Source organism: Suillus subalutaceus (genome assembly GCF_016647625.1).
Source record: "Suillus subalutaceus strain FC151 chromosome Unknown DFJ58scaffold_2, whole genome shotgun sequence".
NCBI classification, from domain to species: domain Eukaryota; kingdom Fungi; phylum Basidiomycota; class Agaricomycetes; order Boletales; family Suillaceae; genus Suillus; species Suillus subalutaceus.
This window is the reverse complement of record NW_024540251.1, coordinates 410700-434157: the sequence shown is the minus strand read 5'-3', so window position 1 is coordinate 434157 and position 23458 is coordinate 410700. Positions and strand designations below refer to the sequence as shown.

The window sequence follows — 23458 nt, the reverse complement described above, 5'->3', positions numbered from 1 at the left end:
ACCTTCAACAAAGTTTGTTCCTCATCCAGGAACGACTATCTTCCTTCGTCTTTAAAGGGCTGTCTAGAGGTGACTACATCCAGATGGACTCCTACCAATATTCGCTCAACGTCCGCTTTTGCGAGATCTGTGCTGGCTGTCTCAGCAAGAGCGGTAAGGACAGTGTCCCATCTCTGACCAGGGCACTTGATACGATCGCTAGTGATCTTGCAAAAGATGGGGACCTGAGGTGAGACCGTAATTCACCTTCCATGAGAGCTCGATATTAAAGAAATCAGGATTCGTATGGGGTCGGAAAATCCTTCGATATGGCCGTCCCTCCAACAGCTGTGGAATTTCCTTGCGGACTATCCCTCAGCGGATGCGGATGTCGCAGAATTGCGCGTCCTCGTGATAAGCGTCGCCAGATTTACTAGGAATATTGTTGCAGGCGTTGCAGCGAACCAGCAGAATGCATTGTGAGTCTAAAACATTTAAATGGTGCTGATATCCTAACGGCCTAGCGAGTTTCAAGTGCAGTCGAGCCAGCTCTTCGCCGTGTTCTGCATCTGTACAGCTCCTGGTCTGCGTTTCAAGTTACGGATTGTGAGTCACCCATTCTGCAATACACATATTAATTTAAATTGGATTCCACTCTCATCTACAGCTTTTCCGGCTACTAGGATGTCCGTTCAGGCACTCTCAAACATTGTTACCACCAACGAGGATCTCACGTCCCGCCTTTGGAATACTTATCTAACTCTGCCTGAGGAGCAGGCGATTCTGATGTAAGCCACCACAGCTACTTGCTGAGCTACAGGAATTGACTTGTTTCTTTGAAACAATCCAGTCGCTTGCTCGGCTCCCCTGACCATAAGACCATCCTATCACTCTTGATACTTTTGGTAAATTGTATTCACGATAGTTCTGAGCGTCGGTACGTAACGTCTCGCTTGCTCTGTTTACCCTTGACCGATTCCTTTTGTATCCTGTGTCCAGTTCTTTACTCACAAAGTCACGTGGAGGAGCCCGAATATGTATAACGCTTTTGGACCGTGTGGTCCTATTGTACGATGCGGAAGAATCCACCGATGGCGCAAAGGCGTTTGACTATGGGTAACTGTAACTGGCGGTTGTGAAACTTCATAACGACTATTTTTAATAGGTATCATCTGTTTGCACACTTATTTGACGGCGGCTTTACACCAGATCTGTACAACTCTTTGTCTGTGTACGTGTAATACTCTTATTCCACGCAGACAAAGTACTCATGCTTTGAGGCAGTGAAGGGGAGGTAATTGCGCAGCACCAGACCACTCTTCTGAAACTCCTCGACTCATACTTGCAATCGTCGCAAATATGTCCTATACATTGCGATATGTGCCCTATGCTATCGGAAATTTTCTTCTCGCTCTCGTCATATTCGCAGTCAGCAATTACACGAGCTATCAATCCCATCAATTCGGAGCCTTTGGATGGTTCCATCGAACACCTGCAAGAACTTGATTTATTACTGCCCAAAACGTGCGAGGCACTCGTACTGGCAACTCAGTGTATTGTCAAGATTTCATTACTATCCGAGGACCAGCGGACTGTGGATTCATCCGCTTTAGATTTACGAGCGATCTTCCGAGCTGCCAACTCAACTGACGGCCAGGGCATCGCTGAGAGTATTATAGGCATGTCTAGGCTGTCGAGCTAGATCAGAATATATCATCTGACCATGTTTATTCAGAGCTCCTGCGGCTTCTTGACGCGTTTCTTCCACGCATCTACTTTGGCAAGCCTGTCATTGATCCCACGACAGATCGAAGCATTCCATCGTCAGTCGCAGAACCCAGTGGATTCTCGTACTTAAAACGAGATCTCGTCCGTTTGGTCGGAGTGCTTTGCCATCGAGATAAGACATTCCAGAACCGCATTAGGATATGCGGTGGCATTCCCGTTATTATGAATATGTGTGTTGTGGACGAACGTAATCCGTGTATGTCAACTTTTTTCTGTGAGAACGCACGAGATTTCATGACCTTGAATCTCTAGACCTTCGAGAACATGCTATATTAACACTTCGGAACTTGTTGGAGGGTAACATAGAAAATCAGGACGAAGTGAACAGCATTCAACCATCAGGATATTGGGATGAAGCGGGCGTGCTGCACGAGAAGGTTGGAGCTACGCTGAGATAACCAGCTGTCAAAACGTCATACCATGAGTAATTCTACATAGAACAATGAATGAAGATGGGTGGTCACAGAATTATTCGTCGTCATCATCGAGCGCCATCGTTCTCTTTTTTCGTGCGCCAGACCCAGCTTTCCGAACCTTATGCTCCTCTTCCTCTTCCTCGCTTTCAATATCCATGTCTTGGTTATCTTCATCTCCCCCTGCTTCTGCGCCATCTTCAGCAGCTTCTGTGGTCCCCCCGTCGTTTTCGATGTCATGGTGTTTCCGTTTCCTGTCATCTTGCTGGCGCTGAATAATTTTAGCATCAAGCTGATCCAGAGGATCCTCTTCCTCCTCTTCTCGGTGTTTCCGTTTCTTCCTGGACCTAGCCTCACCATCAAACTCCGCATCGTCGTCTGACTCATCCGCGACCACGAAATCGTCCTCTTGATATTCGCCAGGGCCCCTTTTCTTTTGTTCATCTGCCTTCCGTTTGGAAGCACCCAAATCGTCATCATCCTCTGAGCCTTCATACTCTGGTTCTTCATCTTCCGACCAGATATCGTGTCCTTGCCTTTTCCTCGATTGACCATACCTCTTTTTACGTACACCAAATCCAGTGTCGTCGGTTTTCTTTTTGGATTTTCGAGCCGATTGTTTCATTAATTCCATCTTCTCGCGCTCGGGGTCCATGGTTGGATCAGGAGCCATACGTAATCGGGCCACCTTGTTATGTTTCTGACCCACAGCACGCACCAGCATACGATGTGTTTCGGACTGCATGCCCGTCGGTCGCAGTGTCATATACCCTGTGACTACAGCTTCCGCTTGCAGTACCTCTGACCGTTTGTGTTGTGCGACCAGGTATGTTAGACCTTGAGATCTTGAGCTAGAAAGCAGGTTTTGTGATGCTGCTGGCTGGCTCTGTGATGGCTGTGACGGCTGAGTACCTCCTAGTGATTGGCGTACGATACCACCGGACGTGTCGACAGTCTTGGTAATATCAAACAGCTCCTTTCCTAGTCTCAGGCTGAGAGAACCGTCAGACCAACGGATCACGCGACTATTTGATTGTCTTTTCTGTGATAAGGAGGCCAGGCGTGAGGGATTTGTGGGATTTGAGTTCACATAACTTACATCCTGGCCAAATTCATCTTTTGTCCATCGCCAACGTACAGTGTTTTCAACTTTGAGCTTGATAGACATGCTCTTTTCACGGATGCTCTCATTGTGGTGGCCATCATCCTCGTCGTGCTCTGGGCCAATGTACGTGTCCGGATGAAAAGGCTTTGAGTCCATTTTTACAAAGTTTGGCATTCTGATTACCCAGTGCTAGGGAAATACAGCTTTCAGCGTACAGACATAATAATGAGACGATATTACATACATCCCCATCTGAGCTCTTTGGAACCGGGATGTTGGGAATGCGCACGTCAGCCTCTCGGACTTCTTCCACAACGATACCTGGCTCTTCAGGTTCCAGATATTCTAGCGCTTGTCGGTGTTCCTTCTCCGTCTGTGAGAGATCGTCCGACTCAAACCCCGATTCAGCAGGGGGTAGCAACAGGGGCACTAGGATGATAGCAGTTGTATTCGTCAAAGAGTCCTCAAACATAGTGTATTTACCTGTCTGATTTCGTATCTGCAGCATCATGCTTTTCGTCTGCGTCGTTTCCAAAGAGGTCTTCCATTTCTTCCTCGTGTGCCCCGTCGTCAAGCACCCCCGAAATTGCCGCGGTGTCCTCTTCCTCCTTCGGAAGAACGTCAGTAGTCGGGGGTTTCATGTCCACATCTCGGTCGTTGAATCCTCCAGGCTTGGCAGGTAGTAGTTCGGCAGAAAAACCATGACTGTAGCTTGCGGACTGGTCCAGGGCACCAGCGAGAGATGACATATTAGCTCAGTCACTTGTCCCTTCGAGCGTGAGCACGGAGCTGAGCTTCAAGTGAGCAGCTTTGAGCGTTTTGAACTTGTTCTAAAAAGGGAAATCGCAATATATTTGTGCACTTGTGACAGAATTCTATCGAGTCAACGTTTGAACGAATTTACAACTTGAAAGTCACAGTACTAGTACTTGATTCAAGAATCGATATTCAACATATGCAAATGCCGTCAATATTTCAATGCTTCAATGGATATTCATCTTTCCTTCCTATCTCCCAAACAAGACGAATCATTCAATATACCTGGCGCGGACTTGTTATTTGAGGCATTGACATGCGGCGGGGCAGTCCAACTTGAAGTGCTGTGCTATCAAGCCTCGTGTGCATGATACTGGAGAGAATTAATATTGACGCCGCGGGGGCAGTTCCCTGCCATGGGTTGTGACAAAGAAACTTATTTTGGTGCCCTCCCCGCAGCGCTCAGCCATGGCGTGGTTGCTGTTCCTAGATGTTCCGTGACTTGGACCCATCTGGAATGCCACTTGTCAATTGGCCGTCTATAGGCTTGCCCATTTCTGTATGGACGTTTCGTTTAGAAACCACGCTCGCCAACGCGGTCGGGCCGCGGAACTTAATCTCACTTCCTCAGAGCACAATACCTGACTCGATGATCAGTATACTTGCGATTGTACTATTTAGCGGTATGTGTATAGGTCCCAATTCACTTACTACGTCTTACCAGGCATATGTCGTTATTCCGACAATCTCTTTCGAACGGGCGCTCCGGCCGCTTCAATCCGCCACCCTCCTTGGCTCTGCACAGCAACCATGGACTTGCTGTATTTCTATCTTCTATGTCATCTCCAGTATAAATTGGGCTCTCGACCAGTCAATCCGATCCTTCTTGACATCTCCCCATGAGTGACGCACCCTCATTCGACGGCTACTCCAACATATGCAGCCCAGAAGTTGATACTCGTTTCGACTTAGCACAGTGGGACAGTATTGATTTTGGGCAGCAACAACAACCAAGATCTCCTTACCCTATGAGTCATGTATGTGGTGTTTTAGAATGGTTTTCATCTCGCTTACCACCGAAACACACAGCAAATCAGTCAGTTGAATACGTATACCTTTGGAGGTCACGAATTTCCTGGTCAGCTACAGCTCGAGTACGGTGTACCGTTCCCCGGGCCACCTCAAGATGATATTAGGAATGAGCTTCTTCGGATTGATACCAAAGCTCTTGGTCCGCCACGGTTATCGATCGTATCTGACTCTTCTTCTTCAACGACTTCAGCAGGGTCAATGATGCCGCAGACTCCCTATAACCATTGGGGGGCAGATGGTCGTCTTCATGTCCATGCACCCCCAGGAACTCCACTATCTCCGTCAAACATTCCATATCATACATTCTCACCTTCAGTATGTCTCGATGAACCAATTACACTAATCATTGACAATCGATGTGTTAGAATCCAAAGGGCCTGTCCCCTATTCCCTCCCCAATGTCACCCAATTCGCCCGCTGTCATGGGTAGCTCTGACGAGGGGTCTTTTTTGCAGGCTTTCGACGATGACGAGGTTCGTAGCAATCGATTCAATTAATGTACACATTGTCAAAAGTGAATGGATACAGGACGACGCCCCTCAACCAGCGGAACATGTCATAAACTGGAAGGCCATTCGCGACCAAGCGATCGTCGTCACAGGCACCACTGTCTACATCCCTCAGACAATATACCAACCATACACAGAGGCGGATCGTGTCCGCTACATCGAGAAAGCAGATCTTAAACAGCCCATCATCTTTAAGACAGCGCATCCCGACCAATGGGGCATAGCACTCGAGGACGCCCTAAGAGCTAAGATGAAAGACCTTCTCGATAAAGATGACAATATGTTCGAGAACTGCGGACCCTCTGTGTCTATCCGACTTCAGGTATCCTAATTCCTCCCTGGCTCAATTGTTTCCTCACCTTCCCGCCTCTAGTGGCCTGGGTATCGTGCGTGGACAAAGCAGATCCCTACGATGGACTTCAAAAGTCCGAAGGGTCCTATCACCAGAGCTAAGTTGGCTAAAAACATCGCCAACTGCGTAAAACGATTCATCGACGTGCGTTTCAGTCTTTGTGTATCATTTGTAAATCATATCTCATATTCATTCCAGGAAAAGGAAAATGAACGTATGGAAATGGAAGCAGACCGTAGATGGAGGGTTGGAAAACGCCATATCAGAATGGAGGACCTTATTTTGGTGTCCCTGCACCACATCTCCAAGGGCAGTTGGCAGCCTCAGCTACGCCTACGCACTCTACTGAGCGAAATTCAACTCCGACGCCTTCATCCTCCAGCCGAGTCTATGCAACGGCCCGTTGCATAGACTCACATCTATTCACAGAGGTGAAGATAATTCTTCACCAATTTCAATGCACGGTATGCGTTGAGTATCCTGGATGCCATCTGGATGACATCATGTCCCTGCCTGTTCCGCTCGAGCCTTTGGCACTCGCTTCATTTCTCTACTATCTCATTGGAAACGTGCATTTCGCTCTTTGATATGTTTTCTCAAAATGTGCTAATGTTTATGGAGTGTCACGTTTTAGATACGTTTTGCGCGAGCCTCTCACTGCCGTTAGACTTATAACTTTTTAACGCCGGGCTTTCAGGCTTCCATTCTTTACTCTCTCATCGTACTGCTTGCTGTATAGTGTTACATTCCGCTCTAGGCTTTATTCGTCTTTTCTTGTTGCTTTCTAACTATTTCGATAGCTATGAACATTCGAATGATCTCAACAGGATATCGTTTATATATATATCACTTGAGGAACGGGATTGGAATCATTGGATATAAATTTATGTGCCTGGGTCATTCTCTTGTCGACTCGGATGGCTCAGCGCTCAGCAGAGTCAGTACTGAGTCAATGCTTGGGTACACGATAAGCTTTGAAGGGCCAAATGTTTGTTGTAAATCTTGTTGTCACGTGCGATGTTCACGAGGATATTTATGGTGCGTTTCATGTGCGTTTCATGATGATCAAGTGTCGTTTTTCAAGCGATCAAATGGAAGCAAAGTTGTCTGCACTGCCTCCGCCTCATATGCCTCCCGCCCATAACAAACTAACCGCTTTTTTGCTCTGTAGTCATGAATCTAACACAGGAGCTCCGATGCCAATCCGATGCTGACCATTTTGTCGTCTCGATAATTCTCGATGAGGCAATGGCATCGGCTCACATCCGAGTTGGCACTCTCACCCAGGTGCACTGGCAGCACTGCCAATGCACATCCCCAAATGCCTGATCTCCCTCCGACGTGCACCTTTCATTCTCCCCACTCTCTGGGTTGGTCTGAGTCGCACCGGGTGATAACATCATTAGTAAGGATTTTAAGCCTGAGTAAGGGTGACATACTACCAAGTTGCTAACTGCCAACTCCAGTGGCTGCCTGATACAAAACTTGCGCGCTACACTAAATCCATCATGCATCTGATCATTGATGGCTGAGCGCTGATCATTTGGTTTGCTGATCCGAATCTACCATCATGTGAATATCTATCTTCCTCAAATTCACACAACTGTGCCATTATATAGCCATATCTTCGCTGTCCTGCCTCTTGCTCATCCCATTTTGCTAGATCATTCCCCATGATGACTGACGCACCCCCATCCAACGCCTTTCCGGACCTTTGCAGTCCTGACGATCACAGTCAATCCGACATAGTACGGGGGAACATGAGCTTCGAGGAACAGCAACAACAACAAATGTCAAGGGCTTCCTACTCTCTTACTCCTGTATGTATGTTTTTTTGTATGCTTGTCGCCTCGCTCACCACCGAAACATACAGCAAATGAATCAAATGGATACGTATGACTATGCGGGTCCCGTTGAATTACCTGGTCAGCTACAGTTCGGGTTCAGTGTACCTCGCATCGATACGAAAGCTCTTGGTCTGCCAAGGTTATCGATAGTATCTGATTCTTCTTCAACGACTTCAGCAGGGTCAATGACACCGCCGACTCCCTCTTACTCTTTGGTACCAGATGGTCGTCTTCGCGTCCATGCACCCCCAGGAACTCCACTATCAAACATTCAATATCATACATTCTCACCTTCAGTATGTCTCGATGAACCAATTATACTGATCATTTACAATCGATGTGTTAGAATTCGAAGGGCCTGTCCCCTATTCCCTCCCCAATGTCACCCAATTCGCCCGCTGTCATGGGTAGCTCTGACGAGGGGTCTTTTTTGCAGGCTTTCGACGATGACGAGGTTCGTAGCAATCGATTCAATTAATGTACACGTTGTTAAAGGTGAATGGATACAGGACGATGCCCCTCAACCAATGGAACATGTTGTAAAATGGAAGGCCATTCGCGACCAAGCGATCGTCGCCACAGGCACCACTGTCTACATCCCTCAGTCAATATATCAACCATACACAGAGGCCGATCGTGTCCGCTACATCGAGAAAGCCGATCTTAAGGAACCCATCATCTTTAAGACAGCGCATCCCGGCCAATGGGGCATAGCACTCGAGGATGCCTGCAGAGCTAAGATGCAAGACCTTCTCGATAAAGATGACAATATGTTGGAGGACTGCGGACCCTCTGTGTCTATCCGGCTTCAGGTATCCTAATTCTTCCCTGGCTCGATTGTTTCCTCACCTTCACGCCTTTAGTGGCCTGGGTACCGTGCGTGGACAAAACAGATCCCTACGATGGACTTCAAAAGCCCGAAGGGTCCTATCACCAGAGCTAAATTGGCTAAAAACATCGCACACTGCGTAAAACGATTCATCGACGTGCGTTTCAGTCTTTGTGTATCATTTGTAAATCATATCTCATATTCATTCCAGGAAAAGGAAAATGAACGTATGAAAATGGAAGCAGACCGTAGATGGAGGGTTGGAGCACGTCACATCAGGGTGGAGGACCTTATTTTGGTGTCCCTGCACCACATCTCCAAGGACAGTTGGCAGCCTCAGCTACGCCTACGCACTCCACTGAGCGAAATTCAACTCCGGCGTCTTCAACCTCCAGCCCCGCATTCCGTTGCATAGACTCACATCTATTCACAGAGGTGAAGATAATTCTTCACCAATTTCAATGCACGATATGCGTTGAGTATCCTGGATGCCATCTGGATGACACCCTGCCTGTTCCGCTCGAGCCTTTGGCATTCGCTTGATTTCTCTAATGCCTCATTGGAAACGTGCATTTCGCTCTTTGATATGTTTTCTCAAAATGTGCTAATGTTTATGGAGTGTCACGTTTTAGATACGTTTTGCGCGAGCCTCTCACTGCCGCTAGACTCATAACTTTTTAACACCGGGCTTTCAGGTTTCCGTTCTTTACTCTCTCATCGTACTGCTTGCTGTATAGTGTTACATTCCGCTCTAGGCTTTTCTTACTGCATTATAACTATTTCGATAGCTATGAACATTCAAACGACCTCGTTGAATAGGATATCGTATACAGTGTACACCGTCTATATATATATCACTTGAGGAACGGTTAAATATGAATTTGTGTGCCTGGTCAATCTCTTGTCGACTCGGATGGCTCAGCGCTCAGCAGAGTCAGTACTGAGTCAATGCTTGGGTACTTGATGATCGATGGATCGATGAAGGGCCAAATATTAATCATGTTTGTTGTAAATCTTGTTGTCACGATGTTCACGAGGATATTTATGGTGCGTTTCATGATGATCAAGTGTCGTTTTTCAAGCGACGAGAAAAAATAGAATCAAAGTTATCTGCTCAGCCTCCGCCTCATAGGCCTCACGTCCATAACAAACCAACCGCTTTTTTGTTCTGTAGTCATGGATCTAACACAGGAGCTCCAGCCTCCGATGCTGACCATTTTGTCGTCTCAATGAGGCAATGGCATCGGTGATTCGGCTCACATCCGAGTCACTCTCACCTAGGGTGCGCCATGCCAATGCACATCCCAAAATGCTTGATCTCCCTCCGACGTGCGCCCTTCATCCTCCCCACTCTCTGCGTCGGTCTGAGTCGCACCGGGTGATAATTCATCATTAGGACTCAGGATTTGAAGTAAGGGTGACATACTATCAACTGCCAACTCCAGTGGCCACCTGATACAAAACTTGCGCGCTACACCTAAATCCTTGATGATCTGATGGTTGCAACGTTGAGTGCTGATCATTTGGTTTGCTGATCCGAATCTACCATCATGTGGGTATTTATCTTCCCCAAATTCACACAACTGTGCCACTATATAGCTATATCTTCACTGACCTGCCTCTTGCTCATCCCATTTTGCTAGACCATCCCCCATGATGAGTGACGCACCCCCATCCGACGCTTTTCCGGACCGTTGCAATCCTGATGATCACAGTCAATCTGACTACAGCATTGGGGAGCTCGGATTTTGGGCAGCAACAACAGCTGTCAATGCCTCCATACTCTGTTACTCTTGTGAGCGTTTCCCTGCATGGTGGTTGCCGCACTCACCACCGAATCATGCAGCAAACCGGTCACACGAATGAAAGTCGCGACTTTCATGGTCAGCTGCTGTTCGAGCATCACGATGTACCATTTCCTGTAACTCACAAAGATGGTCCTTTGAGGAATGCGCTTCCTCAAAATGACATGAAAGCTCCTGGTGCACCACTACCACAGATATCAGAAGATAGTTGTCTTCAGGATTTTGTACCTCCAAGAGCTCCATTATCTCTTCCCAGCACAATCTTATACCCTTCATTCTCACCCTCAGTATGTCTCGATGCACCAATTATACTAACGATTGACAATCGATGTGTTAGACCCCTATTCCCTCTCAAATGTTACCCAATTCGCCCGTTGCCATGGGCAGCTATGACGAGGGGTCTTGGTTGCAGGCTTTCGATGACGACGACGTTCGTACCAATTGATACAATTGATATACACGTTATTAAATGTGAATGGATACAGGACGATGCCCCTCAACCAATGGAACATATCGTAAAATGGAAGGCCATTCGCGATCAAGCGATCGTCGTCACAGGCACCACTGTCTACATCCCTCAGACAATATATCAACCATACACAGAGGCCGATCGTGTCCGCTACATTGAGAAAGCCGATCTTAAGGAGCCCATCATCTTTAGGACAGCTCATCCCGACCAATGGGGTATAGCACTCGAGGACGCCCTAAAAGCTAATATGAAAGACCTTCTCGATAAATATGACAATATGTTCGAGAACTGCGGACTCTCTGTGTCCATCCGGCTTCAGGTATCCTAATTCCACCATGGCTTGATTGTGTCCTCACCTTCACGCCTTTAGTGGCCTGGGTACCGTGCATGGACGAGGCAGATCCCTACGATGGACTTCAAAAGTCCGAAGGGTCCTATCACCAGGGCTAAGTTGGCTAAAAACATCGCCAACTGCGTGAAACGGTTCATCGAAGTGCGCCCTACAGTCTTTGATTCATTATCTGTAACTCATATCCCCCTTCATCACAGGAAAAGGAAAAGGAACGTATGGAGATGGAAGCGGACCGTAGGTGGAAGGTTGGAACACGCTACATCAGAATGGAGGATCTTATCTTGGTGTCCCTGCACCACATCGCCAAGGGCAGTTGGCAGCCTCAACTACGCCTACGCACTCCGCTGAGTGAAATTCAACTCCGGCGCCTTCAAGCTCCAGCTCCGCCTTCCATCGTATATTAAGCACGGAATACCCCACTAGGATGATACCGACGGTTTGGCTCAGGCGTTAAACCCACTTCATATCTTTCTTTGCTCTTCGATGTTTTATCAAGATGCTCTAGTCGTTCTATGGAGTGTACACTGCTATAGAAGTACGCGAGATGTGCTTTGCACGAGCCTCTCATGACTACTTGATTCGAGTTGATACTACATAATGGGCTTTCAAGGTTCTCGATAGGGCTTATCTTTCTTTTTTTGTGAGTTTTATGCGACATCCATTCTATGCTTACATAATGTTTAAATTATTTACCTGTCGTGTAGTGTGGTACGTTAAAGCGTATCTCTTCTGACTCGGAATCTGAGGATATCGCCCCAAGCATCAACGTCAACCGTGGACTCTCTTAGTCAGATCCTGATCGTACGAAATGCACCTTTTGAATTAGGCATATCGCCCCAGCGGACAATAAACCAAGATTCATGAAAAAAAAAGAAAAACATCTGAAGTCAAGCCTGGAATATTCTGCGACTGTGAAATGTGCACACGATCTTGAATTCCATCGTCACATCTTACCTTTTTGTGGTGTAGTAGTGGTGACGTTCCTCATCCTCTTAGACCCTTACTCACTGCTTGGCACCTGCTACCGTCCGACATCAGATTCCGATAGCCGTGGATATTCAAATGACAAATCGTAACCTTTTATCGTGTATCTCTCCCAAGGCTCAGAATTGCATGTAAATAGCGCGTTGCTAGATCGCAGTCTTGCTGTCAATGCGTACTAGCTACGCCCACATCCGCTGATGGGACCCTTCCGAGTCCACGCGGGCCAAATTCGTTTAGGTATGGATCCAGAAAGTGTACTGCCATCTGATACATTGATCATTCAAAGGACCTCGTTTCGAGGTATCACGGGGCCGCTTCCCCGACCAGTCCCTCGAGAAGTTGAACGGAGTGCGACCCGTTTCCTTGGTCGAACGAGAGTATCACGTATAAAATTATTTTCGCAGAGAGCAACATTGCTATCTGCTCGAGACTAGTCTGGAACTCAAAGAATGTCCAGTGGTATCCAATTTCAACGGTCCGCCTACTAGGGGGACTAACCCTGAGCAGTTTAATTATGCCATTAATGGATATCATATCCGTTGTGGAGTTGAACGAGAGGGGCCCTATTCGAACTATGAGCGCGCTAACTTGCCTTGCGAACCCTGTTCCGGAATCCGTAACGGCGGATCAGCCATGGGACATTGCTTTCCTGCCACGTCATGTATGCAGGGAATCTATTTTCTGATGTGACGTCTTGTGTCGGAGATCAGAGATGTCGTGCCAGAATGAGACTGGAGAACAGCGAAATTTTTATCCCGTCATGGGGGTTTTCGCGCCAGTAGAGGGGGCGAAGCAACCCTGCTAACATTAATTATCTCGTAAGTGAGAAAATTATACTTCATGTGTTAACGGTTTGAGCTGATTGATATATAGAATCATCTGCAAAGGCAGACCTGGAATAATTGAACCACCCCAGTTTCTGACTTCAATCTCAAGGGTGTCACTTCGGGTTGCCGGAATGTCCGACTTTCCACAAGCTGTGGGAGTTTACAGCAACTTGAAGCTGATGTCATTACGAGGAGAGTGACTATGCGATTTATCGGTGTTTGCTAGATCTGGCCAACTCAAGCCATCACTGAATCCTACATGTCGGCATGAAACTTGACCGATGAGATTCATAAAAGACAGCAGAAGTGATTGTCAGACGTACAGTATTCATCATCCATGACCTACAACAACGCCAACACCTTTTCTTCTGACAAGGTCGCCACCCCAGAAGTGCCCGGATTGTTGAACGGCGGGACATTTTTGGTGGCTTCACCGGGCGATCGTACATTGCCTGATAATGTCAGTTGCCTCTTTTTCTTGAAATCTTCGAATTACTCATCCTCGAAGTCATCATGTTCTGCAGGATTCTTGGGACTGCCCCAATGGCCTACTTCGGAGCTGGATTCGGATGCCTTTGGCACTACGGATGGTGTATACGAAGACTCTGGGAGCGATCTCAATGAGATCAGCCAGTCTCCTCTAGTACTAGAGAGCCGGGTAAGTTTTTTGTCTTGTGATGATTCAGTAAACCCTTACCGAAATTCCGCAAGGATACCGGGGTAAGTAGTCACTTGAATTTCAAGAAACCTGTCGACGACTTGGAACAGGATCTCCAGCTTGCCATAATTCAGGCTGAGACCGTGCCTCAAAAGTTGTATCAGCCGCGAGGAAAAACTGAGCTAGAGAAGTATGTGCACACGGCGAATCTGTCTTCGCCTATCCTGTTCTACGCGGAGAAGCCATCTGAGCTGGGTATAGCTTTGGAAGAGATTCTCAAAAGTAATTCGAGATGTCTCGGCGATAGGGATGACCTGGTATTTGAAGGGGGTGGCCGGACTATCTCAGTGAGAATAGAGGTTTGTCAGAAAAAATGCAATCTGAATCTTATGAACTGATTGTGAGCTTGAATAACAGTGGCCTGGTTATCGTCGCTGGAATTGTCAGCTCCCTACCAAAGACTATCGCAAGACACCAGGCCCCATCACCAAGGCAAAACTTGCAAAGAACCTTGCCACCTGCATTCGCAGATTTATTCAGGTGAGACTTCACGTTTCTCTCTGATTATTTCCTTCAATGATTTTTTAAGAAAATGGCGAATCAACCTATGGAGGCCGACTCTGATCCTATGTGGATGATTAGTCCCCATCACATAAAATTTGAAGATCTCGTACTCGTCAGTTTGGATCATGTGTCACAAGGAAGCTGGCAGCCTCAGTTACGACTTCGACAACAGGTGCGGGGTGGATCCAGCAGAACCTGATGATCATGAGGTCAGTTTTCATTTTATGGGTGAGAGGCGTCTAATTTCTCGGGTTCACTTAGAGTTGACTTTCGCTGCCGAGATTTCGATTCCTTATCGCTTTCGCCATTTCAAATTTCCATCACATGCTCTCCGTCACAGGACTAGGAGTTATTCGCAGCTTTGACGGCCACTTGTACACACGTGGCATAACGGGTCCATTTAAATTCTATTGCAAGTCGTTACACCTTAAATTTCTCGTTCTTTCATATTCAACATGGTGTGCATTATGCTTTCCGTCGTCTTGTTTTCGTAGCTATCCGATACCCGAATTTTAATCTGCAACTCTGAGCTTGACAAAGAGGATCTTCGCCGATTTTTCGGTTCCAATGAAAGTCAATAAAAATGGTAGGATGCCCTTATCTCCCATTTTTCGACTCCGAGCAACCTCCGCTATGTCGTTGTACTTTCTCCTCAAGAGTAACTTTGCATAAACAAAGGAGCAGTCCATTTTGGTCATTAGCTTATCGTCCGCCACGTTTTGGATGGCATGGATGACAAGGTTGGCCAGTTCTTATTCTGGACAGGGAATCGAATGTTGTATGTATGACAAGGGTCCCGGCCAGGCCACAGGAGTTTTGACAGACCCTTGTACATACATCATGCACATACTTAACCTGCCGCAAACAGAAACGCTCATATAGCTGGGGATATCTCAAGTCCATATCCCAAGCGTCCCCAAGTCTTCTTTGTGAAGGCTCTGTTTATTACTGAGAGAACCGTCTCTCCAAGTCTTTCTTTTCATATCTTTCGACTCTATTGCTGTATTATTTGCCTTTGTGTCAATTTCCATATACTTCACCGCTGCCCATCATGAATCGCGGAACAGTCGCCATCGCTGTCGTGCAACACCAAGTTATGATCATACAGATCGTACAGAGTAGTACGTAGTACCCACCAAAGTGACTGCTCAAGAACAAATTTCTTACAAGTTCCTTACACAGCTGCCTCTGGTCACTCTCACCATCGTCGTGATCGATGGTTAGATGTGTACACTTATACGCCTTTTGGCGACCACTTGTTCCTGGCTTCGTCCGTCCCTCAGGCGCGCATCGCCGCCTCAGACCTTCTTACCGTCTTCCCGTTTCGCACCACCACCACGGACATGATTGAATTGCCTGCACAGGCATATCAGGAATTCCTGCAGCTCCAAGCCAAACATCAGAAGAAACAGGAGAATTTATGGCGTGCCTGGAAAGCCAAGTTGCGCTAAATGTGGTTCGTTCTACGAAGGAAGTCGATTTATTTTGCATGCTGTGGGCTGAGGAAGACTTGACGGAATTACTTGTATTTTTAACACTTTACCATTTTCTCCCGGAGTGTAGCTGGAACTAGATACCACCCCACGTTGTGATACACACTGTAGCCTTAGTACTTGAATTCGAAGTTGTAGTTTGGTAGAATTTTAACACATCTCGTCCATTCGGCGGTATACAACAGATTATTAACCCGATATTTATAGTGGAATGAGAAAGCAAGAACAACACAGAAATGGTGTAGTAGCATACGGAAATAAAAATATCGTTAAGTCTGAGTCACTTGACCGCAGGCCAAGAACTACATTGGTCTGCAGCTAAGCAGCGGAGGTAGCATCTGGGTCCCTAAACACCTATGGGCGCAAAAGATCAGTGACGATCGATGAAAAAAGCAGCGGGCACACCTTTAAACTCCATATATCTCCTACTTTGTCTCTGTCTTCAGAGTCCATCGCTTCATTCTCCTCTTCGTATAGCTGGCCGCCAGGAGAAGTCTGTAGCTTCAGTCCCTGCTCATTAGCAAGGTGCAGTAGACATATGAAGCAGAAGCTCGTGCTGATCTCTTCCATCTTGTCCTTCGGATACGATTTCTGTAGTCCGGAAATTACAGAGCTGAAAACTCTATGTTCTTCGGGGCTAGTAAGAGACGTGTCATCGACATCCTATGGGCGGGTGAGCAGAAAAGGAGGGGCGATTCAAAAGAGACAAACCATATTGTCTTCTTCTTCGTCCTCCTCCTTCGGCTTCCCAACCTTAATGTCCAAGCCTTTCCAAATATTTTCTTTCAGCTTCCTCACATCCACTCGTTTGGCACGTTTGGCATAGTTGACAAATTCTGGTCGAACCCGCCGCGTCTGACCTTGCGTAGCAGCCAGGAGGTCCTGTTCTCCAGCATCCTCCATCGCTGCACCGTCGCCATCAAAACCATCGTCAAAGCCCGGGCCATCATCGTAGTCGTTGTCGAAGAACTGCGTATTGAAGGGTATATTTAGTCCATCACCGGCTTATGGGGCAATGAGTTCAAAATATATAAAGCCTGAATACGAAAATTTCTTACTTTCGTCATTTTCAGCTGCAGCACGTCCCGCAGCTTGGTTCGCCGCGGCCTGTGCCCAAAATTGCTCGTCAACCTCTCCGTCGCCCTCCTCATTAAATTTGACAGGTTGTCCACGCATCTTCAACTGGGGGTGTACAGATGTCAGTTCATGTCGTCGCGAAAACGATTACACGTACTGAAAATTTGGGCTTCAGGAAAAGGGTAACGAGTTGCCTGCTTGAGAAGTGCATGTCGTCAGGAAGAGTATGTTCATCGCGCTTCTCCTCCTTTGCTTTGCGGCTGCCCCGACCCTTCTTGCCAGTCTTTGAACCTCCGTAGCTGGGCAAAGTGATGCCAGCCCCCCGCGTGACTTTCGCAAACATCTCTTTTGCAATCGTCTTGGTGTCTTTCTCGGCGGGCGTCAGGAAGTCGATCTTAAATGCTTCCTTCTTCTCTCGCCGGGGTTTGGGAGCATCAGCCTCTGCTGTAGCACAACGTCATTAGTATAACATATCTGAATGAGATGAAGAACTCACGTTTCCGAACCACTTTTCTCAGCTTCCAGTGTTCGGGACCCGCCCAGTTTTTCATGAGGTTCTTATCGAAGTAACCCATCATCGCATTTTCTCCATCCCCGTCCGTAATGGCGATCACACGATCTCGCTCGTTTGGCGCACGTCGTGGGTCAAAAGGAACAAATGCGCCTCCTGGTCGTGCTGCATGCCGTTGATCACCTTCAGCGCCGACTGACTCATTCTCGCCACCCCCATAGTCACCTCCAAAAGCATCCCCACCATCATAATCATCATTGACAGCTTGGTCGCCTTGGAAGAAATCCTGACCACCACGATCACCATCCACATCCATGGGTGCACCATCTGCGTCGTAGTCTCCGAAGCCCGGATCATTATCATCTTCATCGCCACCTTCATTATCGACCGTATCATCACGGTAAAGAGAGTCGTCAAACACGCGGTTACTGTCTTTGGCAAACGAGAAGGTGGCCAGTGAATGGGAGATCGCTTTATCGTCGAGAACCTCTAAGTCGGGGAAAAATTGACCTAATATAATGGTGAGTATGTTATCATACAAGAGAACTTTCCAACATACTTCGTAGGTAACTGATGTCCACATCTTCTTGCTGTTCCTCCTCATCCTCCTCATCTTCCGCCACTCGGCCCATAGAATCACTCGCGTCAAAGACGACGCGCATGCCACCATCGCTTCCGACCCCCAAACTAAGGTGGTTCATGAGCAAGCCCTGTGCGCCGCCCTCGTCGAAATCTTCGCAAGTTTTGCGGAAAAGGGGGTCAACGCGAAACTCGAGATCCAGCTTCTTGCTGTGAAGTTGTGAGGCGTCTTTAGCAAGCGTTGAGTCGGGTCGGTGCGATTTCTTCTTTTTCTTCGCCTGCGTCGCGTCCTGACTATCAGGATTGTCCGACAGGGCTTCATCGTCTTCTTCGCCGGCCATGCCTTCGTTGGCAAGGTTGCTGAGCAACTTGCCTGTTTCAGTACCAACAGAGTCGACACGACTAGTCCAAATTTTAACGCAGCCGTCAAGGGTACATGAAGCGCGCTGGAAGTTGATGGAGTTGTCTACATTATTTCGGAGTAGCGACATATCGTGGAAGTAATCAATCAGCGCGAAGTTCCATGAGTTCGCAGCATTAATTTTCTGGCGATGATTATGATAAGTAGCAAGACCTAGATTACACCTGATATACGCACATTGTCTGTCGCCATTTTCATCCATTCCTCAAAGTTGGAGCTCATGACGTCTAGGGGTACGTTGATGACAGGAGGCGGGGCCACAGAGTTGAGCTGCTGTTGCTTCAGCTTCGCCTGCGCAGCCTTGGAAGATTCTGCCAGATCTTGACGCTCTGTCGAAGGCCCAGCTTCCGCGTTTTCTATGACGGCTAGCTTATTGCTTTTCCTCCGCCTGCGCTTCTCAGCCGCGTCGTCATTGATGTTGACCGCCCTTAGTGGAGGGCGTCCAGATTCAGAGTGTGCTTCATTCTCGCCATACACATCACTGATCCGTTTCTTGCTGCCTTGTCGAAGTGTTGGTCTTGTTGTCGGTCTTGGTGTGTCCGGTTCAGTGTCACCGCCTGAATCCAAGCCATAATTTTCTGTATCTGCAATCCTGGCACGTCTGGTATTCATTTTCCGTTGAATTTCGTGCCGACAGTCCTTGACGCTATCGCAAAAATGAGCCGTTTGGTTGCTGTCGTTGGTACTGTTCAACAAAAGATGATCAGTCCTTGCTCAAAGCACGTGACACACGCGTCTTGTCACAGAGTTACTAGTCACTCATCGCAGGACTCTGAAATAGTTCTGGCTGTACTAAGGCAGTGTTATCGATGAACATGTTACTGAACGTCATAGATAAGCCAAGTAAGCGCGCTGCAGCTTGTGGGAGATTCTGAAGGCAGACCAGAACTACATATACCAGCCGATTCGACCCACTGGCTCCGTTCTGACGGATGCAACTCTAACTGCACGTGATCCGATCACTTGAATTCAAATATAGACGGTCAATCAGTTGACTTGTCACTAGTCACTTGCCAATTACCTACTTCGCGTCTCTCAAAAGTCTTGAAATATTGCTCTACATTTGCCGTACATCATGATTTTTGGAGACTTGTCTGCTTATGTATTCGTTGACGACCAGGAGCTCCCGGAGTATGCTGTTGATGTTTCCAACACACCAACGGAGAACAGAATAACCTGCTGGATTGCATCGGAAGAGGGGAAGGTGTGTTATTCGTAATATATACTGGCGAAAGCTATAAATACCTCCACAAGAAATTTGGAGTCAGGTGGATGAACGCAGCTGAGCAGTCCTGGAGCATCAGAGCAACTGTCTCCGTTGATGGTGTTCGCTGCCGTGCACAAAGTGCGCCCCCGGGCTGGGTCGGCACAATGGAACTCACGCACTTGGCCAATGACTCAGTCACCAGGGATTTCATGTTTTCAAACATTGAGCTTACTGGTCAGTATGAAAAAATAGTCTAGTTTCTCCTTGTAACACCAATCTTCAGACGATGACTCAATGCTCGGTGATCAAAGTTCGAATGACATAGGTCAGATTGTGTTGAAGGTAAAAACGGGGAAGCGCACAAAGACGCAGGTAGTTAAACATGGTACATCGAAAAATCACACCCTCCGTGTGCGAGAAGGCAAGGTGCATGAACGGTCTAAGAAGGCATGTGTTCATCGTGTCATGTGCGTAGAATTTCACCCCGTGTCCCACTTTTTGATAATCATCATCTGTTAAGCTTCGGAGATGAAGTTCCCCGACAAGTAAATCATCGGCCTGGTCGTTCCACATCCCGCAGCATGTTCAAACTGGACAAACGACCTGTGACTGTCTTCGTGTTCAAATACACGCGCTTGGGTACTAAACCACATTATTTTCTACCCATATGTGCCGCTCACACCGTTGTTAATCCTAGACATCTTGCAGGCAATGGGCATAGCGCCATTGATACCCAAGAATTCAAGCAAGGAAGAGGCAAACGACCATGACGATCAAATCGAAATTATTGACGGACCTCATGAGCCTTCAAGTTCAAAGGATGTGAAGCCCCTAATTCAATATTTTGAGGTAAACTCTCGCCTCGGCGACATTTTGGGCCCCCCATCTCATTCTTATCTCGCAGATGGAGCTCCAGCGTTTACGTGCCCAGTTGGCCTCATCTGAGGACCGGAAACCCTCACGTGTTAAGTTGGAATGCGGGGTTTCACGACAGCAGCAAACCGCTGAGCCTTCAAGTTCAAAGGATGTGAAGCCCCTAATTCAATATTTCGAGGTAAACTCTCGCCTCGGCGACATTTTAGGCCCCCCATCTCATTCTTATCTCATAGATGGAGCTCCAGCGTTTACGTGCCCAGTTGGCCTCGTCTGAGGACCGGAAGCCCTCACGTGTTAAGTTGGAATGCGGGGTTTCACGGCGGCAGCAAACCGCTACAGAAGTCCTCGATTTAACCGAGGATTAGTTTCCGTCTGTCCTCGCTTGGGTTCTGACTTGTATGTCACTTCTCTGAGGTAAGCATCACAGAGATCATCTCTAATGCACACATCCATGCAATTCAACTCCCAGGAACTCGATGTTTTGCAAGACAGAACACGCTGCACATATTCTTTCTGTACAGTTCAAATTCATTCACACCATCATTATAGATACACGTAACGGTACTTTGCATTGGAAGAAGGCTTCTTTCTTAATTTTCTGGTTGTGGCTTTACGCTCGTCGCTCATTATAATACTTTATTGCATACTCACTGTTAATATGAACTTTTTACTAGGACCCCCTTCATTTGAAACTACTGAGTGCTCTCACATTTTACGCTTGATGATTACTAGCTAAGTATATCGAGTCAACTACAAGTGCTTCGATGATGGGGAAACACTCTTCAAATTGAATACTGCACTGTATTGAGGACGAAGAATGCAATTTCAAAGCGGTTCATAGCCGCGTCTGCATCATGGTCGTTCAGCACAGCTATTAGTATTGACTATGGGTGATAATAGGGGAAACACCGGGCACAACCATAATGCAACTCTAATTGCACGTGATCCGACCACTTAAATTCATGAATTTCAAATATAGACGGTCAACCCGTTGACTTTACCTACTTCGCGTCTCTCAAAAGTCTTGAAATATCTACATTTGCTGTACATCATGATTTTTGGAGACTTGTCTGCTTATGTATTCGTTGACGACCAGGAGCTCCCGGAGTATGCTGCTGTTGTTTCCAGCACACCGATGGAGAACAGAATAACCTGCTGGATTGCATCGGAAGAGGGGAAGGTGTGTTATTCATAATATATACTGGCGAAAGCCTTAAATGCCTCTACAAGAAATTTGGAGTCAGGTGGATGAACGCCGCTGAGCAGTCCTGGAGCATTCAAGCAGCTATCTTCGTTGACGGTGTTCGCTGTGCTAGACAAACTGTACACCCGACCTGGGTCGGTATGAAGGAATGCACGTACTGGGGCAGTGACTCAGTCACCAGGGATTTCATGTTTTCAAAACTTGAGCTTACTGGTCAGTATGCTAAAAGAGTCTAGTTCCTCCTTGTAACACTAATCTTCAGACGATGACTCAATGCTCGGTGATCAAAGTTCGAATGACATAGGTCAGATTGTGTTGAGGGTAGAAACGGGGGAGTACACGAAGGTGCAGGTAGTTAAACATGGTAAATCGAAAAGTCACACCCTCCGTGTGCGAGAAGGCAAGGTGCATGAACGGTCTAAGAAGGCTTGTGCTCATCGTGTCATGTGCGTAGAATTTCACCCTTTGTTTCACTTTTTGATCATCATCATCTGTTAAGCTTCGGAGACGAAGTTCCCCGACCAGTGAATCATGGGCCAGGTCGTTCCACATATCGCACCGTGTTCAAACCGGATAACCGACCTGCGACTGTCTTCGTGTTCAAATACACGCGCTTGGGTAGGCCACATTATTTTCTACACATATCTGCCACTCACACCCGTTTTCAATCTCAGACATCTTGCAGGCAATGGGCATAGCGCCGCCGACGTCAAATAACTCAAGCAAGGAAGATGCAAATGATCATGACGATGAAATCGAAATCTTTGACGGACCTTATGAGCCTTCACATTTGCCATTGCGCTTAAAGAATGTGAAGCCCCGAATTCAACGTCTTGAGGTAAACTCTCTCCTCGACATTTTTCGGGCCTTTCACCTCATTCTTATCTCGCAGATGGAGCTCCAGCATTTACGAACCCAGTTGGCCTCATCTGAGGACCGGAAGTCCTCGTGTGTTAGTTTGGAAGGCGGGGTCTCACGACGGCAGCAAACCACTATGGAGGTCCTCGATTTGACCGAGGATTAGCTTTCGTCTGTCCTCGCTTGGGTTCCGGCTTGCATGCCACCGCTCTGAGGTAAGCATCACAGAGATCATCTCTAATGCACACATCCATGCAATTCAACTCGATGTTTTGCAAGACAGGGCACGCTGCATATATTTTTTTCTGTACAGTTCAAACTCATCACACCATCATTATGGATACATGTAACGGTACATTGCATTGGAAGAAGGCTTCTTTCTTAATTTTCAGGCTGTGACTTTACGCTCATGGCTCGATATAATACTTTGTTGTATACTCACTGTTAATACACTTTCTGGGACACCCCTGTTTGAAACTACTGAGTGCTCACATTTTACGCTTGACGATTACTAGCTAAGTATATCGAGTCATCTACAAGTGTTTTGATGCTGGGGAAATACTCTTCAAGTTGCACTGAGGACGACGAATGCAATTTCAAAGCGGTTCATAGTCGCGTCTGCATCTCAAATTGCGTGACATGGTCGTCCAGCACAGCTATTGACTATGCTACATTCCCAACCAAGGATTAAGTTTGCGGTAATGTCCGGCAGTGAACATGGGCCAGGATCTCAACACGTTGTCTGGGGATTCACCAATGGGTAATGCTTGCACAGGTGACCGTGATCCGATCCATCCTTTGGCCGAAACTGTCGGACACTTGGATGCAGAGGACGTTGTGGCAGAAACGGAGCACGAATTTCCGCTTCCACTAAATGAGCAATGCCCGGAGGATTGAGGGCAG

General features: G+C 47.2%; 10 protein-coding genes across 10 annotated transcripts; 8 read left to right on the top strand and 2 right to left on the bottom strand.

The window, feature by feature from the left end:
• Nucleotides 1–2: 2 nt before the first annotated feature.
• On the top strand, nucleotides 3–2200 carry DFJ58DRAFT_180089 (spinocerebellar ataxia type 10 protein domain-containing protein). Its single transcript, XM_041379073.1, has 10 exons — nucleotides 3–229; nucleotides 279–458; nucleotides 515–585; nucleotides 647–767; nucleotides 830–916; nucleotides 979–1095; nucleotides 1145–1210; nucleotides 1264–1658; nucleotides 1715–1963; nucleotides 2020–2200. Exons 1-10 carry the CDS (start codon nucleotides 84–86, stop codon nucleotides 2163–2165), a joined length of 1578 nt encoding a protein of 525 aa, XP_041250879.1. The 5' UTR covers nucleotides 3–83; the 3' UTR covers nucleotides 2166–2200.
• Nucleotides 2201–2235: 35 nt separating this feature from the next.
• Nucleotides 2236–4034, bottom strand: DFJ58DRAFT_712817 (Leo1-like protein-domain-containing protein; the record flags this gene model as incomplete). Its single annotated transcript, XM_041383889.1, has 5 exons — nucleotides 2236–3222; nucleotides 3280–3474; nucleotides 3530–3676; nucleotides 3708–3714; nucleotides 3769–4034. The coding sequence occupies 5 exons, from the start codon at nucleotides 4032–4034 to the stop codon at nucleotides 2236–2238; spliced, it is 1602 nt and encodes a 533-aa protein (XP_041250878.1).
• Nucleotides 4035–5598: 1564 nt separating this feature from the next.
• On the top strand, nucleotides 5599–6405 carry DFJ58DRAFT_649308 (uncharacterized protein; the record flags this gene model as incomplete). The annotated part of the gene is made up of 3 exons (XM_041381522.1): nucleotides 5599–5964; nucleotides 6016–6138; nucleotides 6193–6405. 3 exons carry the CDS (start codon nucleotides 5599–5601, stop codon nucleotides 6403–6405), a joined length of 702 nt encoding a protein of 233 aa, XP_041250877.1.
• Nucleotides 6406–7557: 1152 nt separating this feature from the next.
• DFJ58DRAFT_179963 (uncharacterized protein) lies at nucleotides 7558–9567 on the top strand. Its single transcript, XM_041379072.1, has 7 exons — nucleotides 7558–7814; nucleotides 7868–7970; nucleotides 8022–8137; nucleotides 8188–8295; nucleotides 8351–8653; nucleotides 8705–8827; nucleotides 8882–9567. The coding sequence occupies exons 1-7, from the start codon at nucleotides 7668–7670 to the stop codon at nucleotides 9083–9085; spliced, it is 1104 nt and encodes a 367-aa protein (XP_041250876.1). The 5' UTR covers nucleotides 7558–7667; the 3' UTR covers nucleotides 9086–9567.
• An 874-nt stretch (nucleotides 9568–10441) lies between these two features.
• Nucleotides 10442–11700, top strand: DFJ58DRAFT_721018 (uncharacterized protein; the record flags this gene model as incomplete). The annotated part of the gene is made up of 6 exons (XM_041384758.1): nucleotides 10442–10465; nucleotides 10517–10762; nucleotides 10813–10905; nucleotides 10961–11263; nucleotides 11315–11437; nucleotides 11494–11700. The coding sequence occupies 6 exons, from the start codon at nucleotides 10442–10444 to the stop codon at nucleotides 11698–11700; spliced, it is 996 nt and encodes a 331-aa protein (XP_041250875.1).
• A 1247-nt stretch (nucleotides 11701–12947) lies between these two features.
• Nucleotides 12948–14857, top strand: DFJ58DRAFT_909804 (uncharacterized protein). Its single transcript, XM_041395152.1, has 7 exons — nucleotides 12948–13098; nucleotides 13154–13765; nucleotides 13819–13827; nucleotides 13876–14124; nucleotides 14183–14305; nucleotides 14355–14501; nucleotides 14670–14857. Exons 2-7 carry the CDS (start codon nucleotides 13445–13447, stop codon nucleotides 14673–14675), a joined length of 855 nt encoding a protein of 284 aa, XP_041250874.1. The 5' UTR covers nucleotides 12948–13098; nucleotides 13154–13444; the 3' UTR covers nucleotides 14676–14857.
• Nucleotides 14858–14958: 101 nt separating this feature from the next.
• Nucleotides 14959–16032, top strand: DFJ58DRAFT_903085 (uncharacterized protein). Its single transcript, XM_041394847.1, has 2 exons — nucleotides 14959–15450; nucleotides 15512–16032. The coding sequence occupies exons 1-2, from the start codon at nucleotides 15381–15383 to the stop codon at nucleotides 15778–15780; spliced, it is 339 nt and encodes a 112-aa protein (XP_041250873.1). The 5' UTR covers nucleotides 14959–15380; the 3' UTR covers nucleotides 15781–16032.
• On the bottom strand, nucleotides 16033–19105 carry DFJ58DRAFT_674973 (condensin complex subunit 2/barren). Its single transcript, XM_041383092.1, has 8 exons — nucleotides 18588–19105; nucleotides 17970–18534; nucleotides 17396–17920; nucleotides 17057–17343; nucleotides 16881–17004; nucleotides 16534–16826; nucleotides 16228–16485; nucleotides 16033–16176 (listed from the first exon to the last, which is right to left on the bottom strand). The coding sequence occupies exons 1-8, from the start codon at nucleotides 19020–19022 to the stop codon at nucleotides 16141–16143; spliced, it is 2523 nt and encodes an 840-aa protein (XP_041250872.1). The 5' UTR covers nucleotides 19023–19105; the 3' UTR covers nucleotides 16033–16140.
• A 322-nt stretch (nucleotides 19106–19427) lies between these two features.
• DFJ58DRAFT_754890 (uncharacterized protein) lies at nucleotides 19428–21290 on the top strand. The gene is given in 8 exon segments (XM_041388034.1): nucleotides 19428–19614; nucleotides 19665–19851; nucleotides 19901–20084; nucleotides 20138–20256; nucleotides 20315–20439; nucleotides 20627–20671; nucleotides 20727–20953; nucleotides 20964–21290. The coding sequence occupies 7 exon segments, from the start codon at nucleotides 19486–19488 to the stop codon at nucleotides 20856–20858; spliced, it is 921 nt and encodes a 306-aa protein (XP_041250871.1). The 5' UTR covers nucleotides 19428–19485; the 3' UTR covers nucleotides 20859–20953; nucleotides 20964–21290.
• A 198-nt stretch (nucleotides 21291–21488) lies between these two features.
• On the top strand, nucleotides 21489–23128 carry DFJ58DRAFT_754884 (uncharacterized protein). The gene is made up of 7 exons (XM_041388033.1): nucleotides 21489–21673; nucleotides 21724–21910; nucleotides 21960–22143; nucleotides 22197–22315; nucleotides 22372–22535; nucleotides 22590–22770; nucleotides 22835–23128. Exons 1-6 carry the CDS (start codon nucleotides 21545–21547, stop codon nucleotides 22719–22721), a joined length of 915 nt encoding a protein of 304 aa, XP_041250870.1. The 5' UTR covers nucleotides 21489–21544; the 3' UTR covers nucleotides 22722–22770; nucleotides 22835–23128.
• Nucleotides 23129–23458: the final 330 nt, after the last annotated feature.

Excerpts from the sequence above, each read along its gene's own strand:
- DFJ58DRAFT_180089 (XM_041379073.1), top strand. The coding sequence starts at position 84 with ATGGACTCCTACCAATATTCGCTCAACGTCCGCTTTTGCGAGATCTGT. Across the intron at positions 768-829 it reads GAGGAGCAGGCGATTCTGAT|TCGCTTGCTCGGCTCCCCTG; the intron begins GTAAGCCACCAC and ends GAAACAATCCAG. Across the intron at positions 1,964-2,019 it reads TGTGGACGAACGTAATCCGT|ACCTTCGAGAACATGCTATA; the intron begins GTATGTCAACTT and ends TTGAATCTCTAG.
- DFJ58DRAFT_179963 (XM_041379072.1), top strand. The coding sequence starts at position 7,668 with ATGATGACTGACGCACCCCCATCCAACGCCTTTCCGGACCTTTGCAGT. Across the intron at positions 7,815-7,867 it reads CTTCCTACTCTCTTACTCCT|CAAATGAATCAAATGGATAC; the intron begins GTATGTATGTTT and ends CGAAACATACAG. Across the intron at positions 8,828-8,881 it reads GCGTAAAACGATTCATCGAC|GAAAAGGAAAATGAACGTAT; the intron begins GTGCGTTTCAGT and ends TATTCATTCCAG.
- DFJ58DRAFT_909804 (XM_041395152.1), top strand. The coding sequence starts at position 13,445 with ATGACCTACAACAACGCCAACACCTTTTCTTCTGACAAGGTCGCCACC. Across the intron at positions 14,125-14,182 it reads CTATCTCAGTGAGAATAGAG|TGGCCTGGTTATCGTCGCTG; the intron begins GTTTGTCAGAAA and ends CTTGAATAACAG. Across the intron at positions 14,306-14,354 it reads GCATTCGCAGATTTATTCAG|AAAATGGCGAATCAACCTAT; the intron begins GTGAGACTTCAC and ends TGATTTTTTAAG.
- DFJ58DRAFT_903085 (XM_041394847.1), top strand. The coding sequence starts at position 15,381 with ATGAATCGCGGAACAGTCGCCATCGCTGTCGTGCAACACCAAGTTATG. Across the intron at positions 15,451-15,511 it reads CATACAGATCGTACAGAGTA|CTGCCTCTGGTCACTCTCAC; the intron begins GTACGTAGTACC and ends TTCCTTACACAG.
- DFJ58DRAFT_674973 (XM_041383092.1), bottom strand. The coding sequence starts at position 19,022 with ATGAATACCAGACGTGCCAGGATTGCAGATACAGAAAATTATGGCTTG. Across the intron at positions 17,921-17,969 it reads GGACATCAGTTACCTACGAA|GTCAATTTTTCCCCGACTTA; the intron begins GTATGTTGGAAA and ends CCATTATATTAG. Across the intron at positions 16,827-16,880 it reads TGCAGCTGAAAATGACGAAA|CCGGTGATGGACTAAATATA; the intron begins GTAAGAAATTTT and ends TTGCCCCATAAG.
- DFJ58DRAFT_754890 (XM_041388034.1), top strand. The coding sequence starts at position 19,486 with ATGATTTTTGGAGACTTGTCTGCTTATGTATTCGTTGACGACCAGGAG. Across the intron at positions 20,085-20,137 it reads GCATGTGTTCATCGTGTCAT|CTTCGGAGATGAAGTTCCCC; the intron begins GTGCGTAGAATT and ends TCATCTGTTAAG. Across the intron at positions 20,440-20,626 it reads AGCCTTCAAGTTCAAAGGAT|CCTTCAAGTTCAAAGGATGT; the intron begins GTGAAGCCCCTA and ends CAAACCGCTGAG.
- DFJ58DRAFT_754884 (XM_041388033.1), top strand. The coding sequence starts at position 21,545 with ATGATTTTTGGAGACTTGTCTGCTTATGTATTCGTTGACGACCAGGAG. Across the intron at positions 22,316-22,371 it reads GTTCAAATACACGCGCTTGG|ACATCTTGCAGGCAATGGGC; the intron begins GTAGGCCACATT and ends TTTCAATCTCAG. Across the intron at positions 22,536-22,589 it reads CCCGAATTCAACGTCTTGAG|ATGGAGCTCCAGCATTTACG; the intron begins GTAAACTCTCTC and ends CTTATCTCGCAG.